The sequence below is a fragment of the Homalodisca vitripennis genome, unplaced genomic scaffold, assembly GCF_021130785.1.
Source record: "Homalodisca vitripennis isolate AUS2020 unplaced genomic scaffold, UT_GWSS_2.1 ScUCBcl_1860;HRSCAF=6006, whole genome shotgun sequence".
Classification (NCBI taxonomy): domain Eukaryota; kingdom Metazoa; phylum Arthropoda; class Insecta; order Hemiptera; family Cicadellidae; genus Homalodisca; species Homalodisca vitripennis.
Window position 1 is genome coordinate 27,960 of NW_025778007.1, and position 9,565 is coordinate 37,524.

General features: G+C 35.3%; 2 protein-coding genes across 2 annotated transcripts; one reads left to right on the top strand and one right to left on the bottom strand.

Annotated features, from left to right (window-relative positions):
- Positions 1 to 460: 460 nt before the first annotated feature.
- LOC124371716 lies at positions 461 to 3,110 on the top strand. The gene is made up of 4 exons (XM_046830050.1): positions 461 to 723; positions 999 to 1,342; positions 2,289 to 2,403; positions 2,602 to 3,110. Exons 2-4 carry the CDS (start codon positions 1,001 to 1,003, stop codon positions 3,108 to 3,110), a joined length of 966 nt encoding a protein of 321 aa, XP_046686006.1. The 5' UTR covers positions 461 to 723; positions 999 to 1,000.
- On the bottom strand, positions 1,336 to 2,297 carry LOC124371719. Its single transcript, XM_046830052.1, has one exon. It carries the CDS (start codon positions 2,044 to 2,046, stop codon positions 1,396 to 1,398), a length of 651 nt encoding a protein of 216 aa, XP_046686008.1. The 5' UTR covers positions 2,047 to 2,297; the 3' UTR covers positions 1,336 to 1,395.
- Positions 3,111 to 9,565: the final 6,455 nt, after the last annotated feature.

The following is a 9,565-nucleotide window of genomic DNA, read 5'->3' on the forward strand; positions in this document are numbered from 1 at the left end:
TTAATGCTAACGGCCATTCACAATTTAGGAAAAGAGTGATTATCTCTAAGTTTGTATTTGTGTTTTTTTTTAAGTTCTAAAACCCATTTTATCAACATTTCAATATACTTTGCATTGTTTTGCCAAACTAGGAGTTTTGTTTACAAATGTATGTTCAACCTGATAAAATTAAAATATAACAAGTGTATATTTATTGGTACACAAATAAACTTTAGAATTTTATGAAGACAGCAATACCGATTATTTGATGAATTGAGTATACAAATATTGTTACGAGTTCCTAAGAGAACGAATGGTGAACATAAAGTAGTACACTGCTACTTTAGAAACTGCCAGATCTAGGGTTCAGGAAGATCGAGGAGAAAGATATAAACATGGGGCAAAAAACTAATTGACGGTACATGGAGTGGAGTGGAATGTGCCAGCAGGCTGCATATCACTGAAAACAGGATAAAGGCGGCGCCAGACATGCGTCATTCGTCAAGCACCGAGCAGCGACTCGCCGAATCGCGAGCAGTGTGGATGTCTGTTTGTCTATTCGGCAAGCAGCAAACATTAGTGCTCGTTGTTTCCCGTTCAGTGTCGGTCTTTTGCACACATCAAAGTGGACGAATATTTGGGAAAAGGCAAACTTTGCTTCATCCACACATTCGGCTTTGTGGTTGGGAGATAAGAACTGTTCACGGTTTCCAATTTTGTCATCAGAGCCTCATTGACTATTGGGTAAGACGAATTTTATTTTCTTAAATTGAGGTTAAGTAGTTCTTATTTGGCTGAAAACTAGTGAATGACCAGGCTACTGAATTATAAACTGAATTCTTTAAATGTTTTAAAAATTCCTACAAATATTAATATTTAATATTTTGTCATGATTAAAGTTACAATTTTAAGGGTTTTCATGTCCTATACAGTTATTGACCGGGGTTCCCCATTAACTCATTAACATTTTATGAACTTAAGAAAAATAACATAAACAATAATTTTATTCTTATTTTAAGGTATGGAGTGGCCTAATGAGTTGGTGTTGGATTTCTTACAATACTATGAGAATGAACCAGTTATTTGGAACCCTTCTCATCCCAATCACAAAAATAGAAATGAAATATACGATGCATGGAAAAGAATCGAAAGCAAGATGGGTAACAAGTTTTCTGTCACCGAATTGAAAAAGAAAAAAGACTCTCTGATGGCTTCATTTAGAACGTGTTTGAAAAAGGTTAAGGAAAGCTGTAAAAGTGGAGCCGGATCTGATGATATATACAAACCAAATTGGTTTGCTTATGAAATCATGGAAAGATTTCTCAAAGATAAGAACCTGCCAAGAGAGACACTTAGTTCAGAGGTAAAATATTTATATTTATTTATTAAAATCAATGGTACAGGGTACACATGTATTTAACTGTAGTCATTTTGCCAGGGGATTTTTCCATTGTTCATAAAGTATTCAGCAAACTCTTCTCTGTATTCCTTTGCTGCGGTACCTGGCTTCCTAGGCACTTTCTGTAGAGGTAACATAGATGTCATATCAGCGGTATCTTCCCTCCACGACCCTCCTGTAACCATACCATTATCTTCAGAATCAAAGGTTCCCGCTGGAGTGTACATCGATCGTGATGTCCTGCTTCTTCTTAAAAAATTATGCAGAATAACACAGGTCATAGTAACTAGTGCCACTTTGTCAGGTTGTAGTAGCATTGGCTTCCTTAGTACACGGAAAACACTAGCCATTATTCCGAACGTATTCTCTACTATTCTTCGGGCTCGTGATAGACGGTAATTAAAAATGCGGGGTTTGCTACCTTGTTCATGGCTACCTGGAAATGGCTTCATGAGTCGCTTACTTAAAGCAAATGCATCATCACCAAGAAATACATACGGCATCAGTTTTTGTCTCCCTGGTAGCGGCTCATCGTTAGGTAAATTCAAACTCTTACTTTTTATTTTGTTGTAGAGTACAGTGTTTTTAAAAACTGCACCATCACTCAGTCTTCCTTGACAGCCACAATCAGCGAACATAAAACAATACTCAGCGTCAACCAGCGCCATGAGTACAATACTGAAGTATTTCTTATAATTGAAGAATTCGGATCCACTGTTGATTGGTGACTGAATTGTTACGTGTTTCCCATCAATAGTACCAATGCAGTGTGGGAAATTCCACAGTTCCTCGAAATGCCGACTAATTATTCTCCACTCAGTCGCAGTAGCAGGAAGCTGAAAATGTTATTTAAAATTAGTGTCATTGTAATACTTTACATTATACAAAGTTACTACATTTGTGATTTCAGGTGGCTCCACCTCCAAATGAAGAGCAATTCCAAGCCGAAAGGAACATAGATTTGCCAAATTTATCAGATAATGTACCATCTGCCAGCAGGGAAGAGCCTGAACAAAGAAACGAAGGTAATGTGTTTTTTTCTATTGACTATCCATCACCGTAATTCGTGTGGGAGTCCCATAATTTGCACCGTTGTAGTACTGGAGTTATTAAGATACTTAATGAATTTGTCTTTAATTATTTTTGTAACTTTACAACATGACATACAAAATTGTGCTTTGCATATATATTTTATTCCATTATATTGTAATGTTTCTTTTCAGCTATTGTTCTACCTGCTTGTGCCACAACTTCGCCTAACTATGCCTCATCTTCCTTTAAACCTCCACCACGAAAAAAGTCCAGAACAGCTGAAGAAATTGAGATAAAAAAGAAGATGGATGCTGCGTTTACTACTTTACAATCACTTCAACCAAAAAAAGAAAAACACTTATGTGACATATACGGCGAATTAGTTGCGGCAAAATTAAAATCGATGGACGAGTCTACAAGGGAAATATGTATGCACCGGATTGACAACGTTCTTTTTGAAATGAGAATGGTGAAAGGACCTGCAACATCGGGCAACACCTACTTCATGCAACCATCACCTTCCTCGTCAGCTTCTGTAAATTCATCCCCATGTCCTGATGAAACTTTAACATTGTACACAGTTCCAAGTGATTCCAACGAATTACATGCTCTCTCTGGAACTGTTGTAGTATGTTCTGATGCTGAAAATAGTGAACATCCTCCAAATGTTGGACTTGAAAAACTACTTTTCCAAATTTAAATAATTGGTTACTTAATATGTTACTAAATAATATATACTTATTGTTTAAATGCTAAACCTAATAACAATAATACGTAAATGATGTAAATGTTCTTGTACAACGTGACGAATAAAATGAGTTTGAAAATTTTATTATGCTTACCTTAATAACATCCTTCAGTACTTCAATTATTGAGCTGCATACTTCTGGAATTATCTCTGATATTATTTGGGGTGATACTTTAAACAAGTAATGCAGGCTTTTAAAACTATCTCCTGTTGCTAGGAATCGTAAGGTTATGGCTAAACGTTCATTCGGTGGTATTGCTTTCCTCCACTTTGTATCTTTCTTAGCAATCAAAGGTGTTACTTTTGCTAGTAGTGAACTAAAATCTTCATTAGACATTCTACAGAAGTTTTGGAACTGTCCAGAAGGCTCTTTTAACAAATCTGCTAATAAGTTTGTACCGCTGTACCTGAAATCAGAAACATGCAATAAAGTGTTAATTATTACTGTAGGTGGCATGGTAAGACTTAAGCCCAAGATCATGATAACTTATATATATATATATATATATAAGTTATCATAACATGGTGTATATATATATATATATATAAAACCATGTATAAATACTATGTGGTGTGTATGTGTGTGTGTCATCGAAAATATTAAATATGCTTAGTACGTAAGTTGCGACGGGGGTATTTTTTTATTTAAACGTATTAGCTGAAAACTGTATACCTAACTAAATATACAAAACATTGGGTAAGCTGTTCTACAATATATTATAGCTTAATCTTAGTGCAATTACTATATATATTGAGAAGTGTCCCAACATTCCCAGGGATAACAAACAAAATTCAGTTATTATTTACAAGGTACTTACTGGCTTCTATTACGATTTACGGATACCGCCCACCATCTCCTTCTTCTAGGTTTCCTTTTCATTTTTAGCAGTAAATATCCTCCAGTTAAAATTATAAAAGCGTGATAAGCAAGAAGAGCATCATCAACATCGACATCCATGTTGACGATTATTTGCTATTCCCAGAACGAACACGTGCTCGGAAAACCTCACATGTGTGTAGACGTCTGCTCGTTAATCGGCAAATAGCAAGACAACTAGTTCGCCGAACGTCAAACAATCGGTGCTTGCCGAATGACGCATATCTGGCGCCGCCTTAAGACGATTCGCATGTGATCTATAGCGGTCAGAGTTTGCTATACTGTTGCAAGCTCAACCTTATTGCCTCCTTCCCTCTCTTCCTGTCTTATCACTCAGCGCTACTTCCTGGTGTAGAACCCGCCGAATCTTCTTACCTACAAAGTAACCAGCATGAAAATTGAGTGGATGTCATTGAAGCTCCTGATTGTAATACGGCATTTAAGTCATTTTTAAATACCTTCCTTCGTTTGTTTAACCATGCTCCAGGAGTTATCATGTTCTTCCGTTGAGCGTTTTGACCACTAGTTAGTTTTTTTATCAGTATATTAATTTATATTGAGATTTAATAATATAAATTTGAAAAATATGTTTTATTATAATAAATGCATAAATGGTTTGTGTTAGAAGCAAAAATATTAAACCTAATACAAATAAGGGCTGGTGCAAACCTTATTTTTGCTCTCCTGTAAAATTTGTCGATTGGCTGTTATCATGTTCTTCCCCTGAGCCCTTCATATATATCAGTCGTATGTCAGCATGAATAAGTGGTTTGAGTCAAATGGTCTTGTCTTGAATGAAGAAAAAACTAAAATCATGGTTTTCTCACCAACTTTTCGTGATATAGCGAGTTTCAGCGTAAATGGTATCAACCCATCAGAGTCTCCCTCTCTTCTTGGCGTTGTCATTGATTACAAGCTCAACTGGTCTAAACTATAGATACGCTATGCTCAAAGCTGTCTTCAATTTTGCTTTTCGAGTTTTGCTTTCGGCAATTTGAAAACAATTTGTAGATTACTTACTTTTATGATTATTCTTTTTTGTAACTGTTCTTTATGTGTTTATCCTGTTTGATTTATTATTGAATTAAAACACAATTTTGACTGGTTATTTGGCACCGTGACATTTTAAGTAGAACTTGTTTTCCAATACTTATTCTTTAACACGTTAGATGCCAAGCCTAAATATTCTGTTTTAGCGTTAGAGTGCCAAAATTATCCGTGGCTAAAACTAGGAACTATTCATGTTTTTTCTGTTAGTTGGTCACTTACCATTGTGATTTGATAATTTTGTTGTATATATAACGTTTTTACATCGTCGGTCATTCCTGGCCGACACGATCATTTACAGTTACATAGTACACTATAAAATATGCCGTCGGTCGTACATGACCGACACAATATTAGGTGTGGGATATTACGTTTTTGTGGTTGGTAGTGCAGAATAGCTCACTGGATTGTACTGCAGCTGTAGTCAGCTGTGTATTACATCACTCTCGGACGACACCTCACTGTACTTTCGCGCCTTTTCCTCATCAACCTGCTATTGTTTTGAAGCTTTAGCCTAGAAAGTGGAAGTGCGTTCGTAAAATGGGCGATCCTTTGCGACAATCGGAAATTGACAGAATAATTGACCTTCCCTCATGTCAAGGTGATTTATTTGCGGGATTAAGTGAAGATGAAAGTGTTGAGGACATGGACTATAGTGTGGTTGACGACACGGATTCAGACCCTGACTTTCAACCAAGTGATGGCTCGGACGAAGCTGCTGAAAATGAGTTTATGGTTGCAAACGAAGACACAGACGCCGATGTTGATAATACCATAACGACAGTTAACAGTACTCCTGACGAAGGTGACAATTGGCATAGTTTTGAAGGTAAACAGCAGATCTTTGAGTTTAACTCTAGGCCTACATTCAAATTTATTACCACTAATGATTCAAAACCGATCGACTTCTTTGAACAGTGTCTTAATGCCGATGTCATTGATCTGATGGTCACAGAAACAAATCGGAATGCTTACGATGTAATTTCTAAATTACGATTGAGCCGTAAGAGTAGGCTTAAAGATTGGCGAGACACCAATCCAGAAGAAATGAAAAAGTTTATAGGCCTACTTTTGTACATGGGCCTAGTAACACTTCCCCGAATAAGTGATTATTGGTCCACAAATGCTTTATACAGCTTCTCAGGTGCCTCAAAAGTAATGAGCCGAAATAGATTCCAATTAATTTTACGCTTTTGGCACTTCAATGATAACAACAATCTGCAAAGAGATGGGCGTATCGGCAAAATAAAACCCTTGCTTTCTATTATAAATGGTATGTTTTTTAACCTAAAAGAAGCCGAACAAGACCTTGTCATCGATGAGACAATGATACCATTCCGTGGTAGGTTACTTTTCCGCCAGTACATACCTGGCAAAGCTCATAAGTACGGTATTAAAAATATTTAAACTTTGTGACAAAACTGGCTATACTTATGGTATAAAAGTTTATATGGGGAAAGGTACCGTTGCTGCAACAGACAACTCAGTAGCTACCTCTGTAGTAATGGAGCTCATGGCAAACCATTTGAACAGTGGCCACAACCTATATGTTGACAATTATTATACCTCTGTTCAACTAGCAAACTCTTTGTTATCGAGACAAACTGATCTTTGTGGAACCTTAAGACGAAACCGAAAGGGCATTCCAAAAGACTTGACAAAAGAAAAAATCCAGAAAGGAGAAATGATTTGTTTAGAAAATGATGAAGGGGTCCTTATAACTAAGTGGCAGGATAAACGAGAAGTTTTAATGTTGTCAACTGTGCACAAACCGGAATATGTAGAAATTCCATCCAAAAACCCAGACAAGCCGTCTGTACTAAAGCCACTTGTTGTCACAGCCTACAATAAGGCTAAAGTAGGCATAGATCTTTCTGATCAGATGTCTTCATACAGCACCGCTGTGAGAAAGACTATGAGATGGTACCACAAAGTAGGTGAAGAACTCGTTCTTTGTACTTCTGTGGTTAACAGCTGGTTGGCATACAATACATTTTTGAAAACAAAAAAACCTCCCAATGCTAAAAAGAAGCACTTAATTTCGATTACAAAATTCAAAGAACAGCTAGCTTGCTCCTTAATGTGTTTGCAGGAAACGCCACGCATTCCTGAAGTATCAAGGACTGGGCATCACTATCTAACATCATCTGCTATGGTTGGAGAAGGTGTAAAAAAACACAGAGTTAGGAAAGTTTGCAAAATGTGTTATCAAAAACTGTCCGAACAGAGAGGCCGCAGTGTAGCAAGAAATATGACAAAGTCACTACATTTTGTAGCGTGTGTCCTGACAAACCATTTTTATGTGAAACATGTTTCAAGGACATTCACAAATGAAAAATTTACTATGTAATACAGAAATGACATTAAAATTAGATCATTCATTTGTGGTAAGTTAACAAAAACCTTATGTCACAAAGTGTTAATTATATTTGTAATTTAGGTATAAGGAAGCCAACTTTACAAGAAGCTATAAGAAAGCTTGTAGTAATGTTCTGAATTATGTATGAATATTTTATTCCTGACAGTATAATTCTAAATAATACTGTACATTATGATATTCATGTAAGTAACCTTCTCGGTTACAGATTAATAATTAATTAACACTTTTTGTGTGGTAATAATAAAACGTATATTTTATTACAGCATAATACGTATATTATTTTACAAACAACATCTTTAAATCTTAAAAAACAAGAAAAGCACCATACAAATTGCTGATTTCCTTTAAATTTTATAATGCAACACAGGGTAATAGTATTTGCTATAATCACTACTATTTTTACAATAAAATAAACAAAAATTATGTTACACCAAAATTACAAAAACATCTGTCGGTCATCTTTGGCCGACGAGATGCTAAAGAAATACTCTATCTTTCGAGCCATATAACAGCACTTTATTGTAGCGTATCTGAACTGAAACAGTGTTCTGTAAATAGCCAATGTCATTCTAGGTCACGTAGTTTTGATAATTTCCGCTAGAGTGTAGTGCATTATACAGGACGGGCATAATGGTTGTCTGTTGCGTAGCAACGCTGTCGGTCAGGTATGGCCGACAGTTATCTGTACAAACATCATAGGCGTCGGTCAACTCTGACCGACTTGGCATTTAAAGTGTTAATAACCAGTAGAAGATAAAAAAAACAACGTTGCATTATGTCATTTTAAAGCCCACAAAATGGGCAAGTTTTTTGTGGTATTGGCTTCTCTTCTGAATTAACTTCATTTAATTCCTCGATTCTAATAACTTTTAAATGTTTTTTGCCGAAAACTTAAGAATTTGATTTATTAGCTATTTGTTTCTATCAAACTTATTTTCAAGACAGTTTTTCTCATTATTCCCATGTAAAATTTTGTGTAGATTTCAAAAATGGATTTAGAAATAAAAAAACATTAAAAATAATGGAGGAAATTGAGTTTTATTGAAACAACACATGATTTTTTTTAACAAAATAGCGAAATTGGTCGTAGTTAAAAGATAGATGGGTTAGGGATTTTTTATTTTCATATTTTGGTCTATAATACTGAGTAGTATCACCCAGAAAAAATTTTCGACACTAACTTAAATTCACCCTGTATACACGTACAATTGTAGGTCAACATTGATTTAACAAGTATATATTTTTTAAATTATCTGAGTATTGTTCATAACAATAGAGTTCATATTCCACCTTTAAATATTTAAACCTAATTTATTTACACCTTGTTATTTTTATACCTTATGTGACATTTTCTATAAACTTTGAATTTACGTCACTATGTTCCCGATATCATCAACTAATTATTTGTTACATAATAATGTTTATATATAATAAAATTGTATTATCTTAATAATTCATAATAATCTACTTGGACGCATCAAAACAATAGCTCCACAGTTCAACAATGGCATGTTATAATCAGCTAAAATTAAAACAGCTCATTGTTGTGGCTCACAAGTGGCGCTATCTCAAAATAACTTGTGTCTTTGTGTTGTACTTGGCCATATTAAATCTAATTATTTCACTTATTTCTTGACTGATTTTCTTAATCAACAACATACTGTTTGAAGCAGCTATGGGAAAATATAATGAAAAACCACACACTTCACAAGATTGGAATCTAGCTACGGTAAAGGTGGTAATATGAGCCCTGTAGGTATTATGAGCCCCCAATATATCTGGTCATACAGCGCACGCAATCTAGTGGGGATCGATGGAAACACTGTATTAAGTTCCTGTTTAGGCCGCTAGAGCACTCTGGTTCAGTTATTGATGATAGTTGGTGGTTGCAACAGGTGTTCGTATTTTCTTCAACTAAGAAACTTTAAAAAGGTACTTTTTAGCCATTAATTATGATTACTATTCGATTGCAGTAACTCTAATAGGCTAAGTAATCTAATAGAGTAGGTTTTAAGCTTTGATTTATTGTGGGTGATAAATAATTCAGACAGTAACAAAGATAGATTATGGATGAAGGAAATTCAATATGGCGATGTCGGTAAT

Excerpts from the sequence above, each read along its gene's own strand:
- LOC124371719 (XM_046830052.1), bottom strand. The coding sequence starts at position 2,046 with ATGGCGCTGGTTGACGCTGAGTATTGTTTTATGTTCGCTGATTGTGGC.
- LOC124371716 (XM_046830050.1), top strand. The coding sequence starts at position 1,001 with ATGGAGTGGCCTAATGAGTTGGTGTTGGATTTCTTACAATACTATGAG. Across the intron at positions 1,343-2,288 it reads GAGAGACACTTAGTTCAGAG|GTGGCTCCACCTCCAAATGA; the intron begins GTAAAATATTTA and ends TTGTGATTTCAG. Across the intron at positions 2,404-2,601 it reads GCCTGAACAAAGAAACGAAG|CTATTGTTCTACCTGCTTGT; the intron begins GTAATGTGTTTT and ends GTTTCTTTTCAG.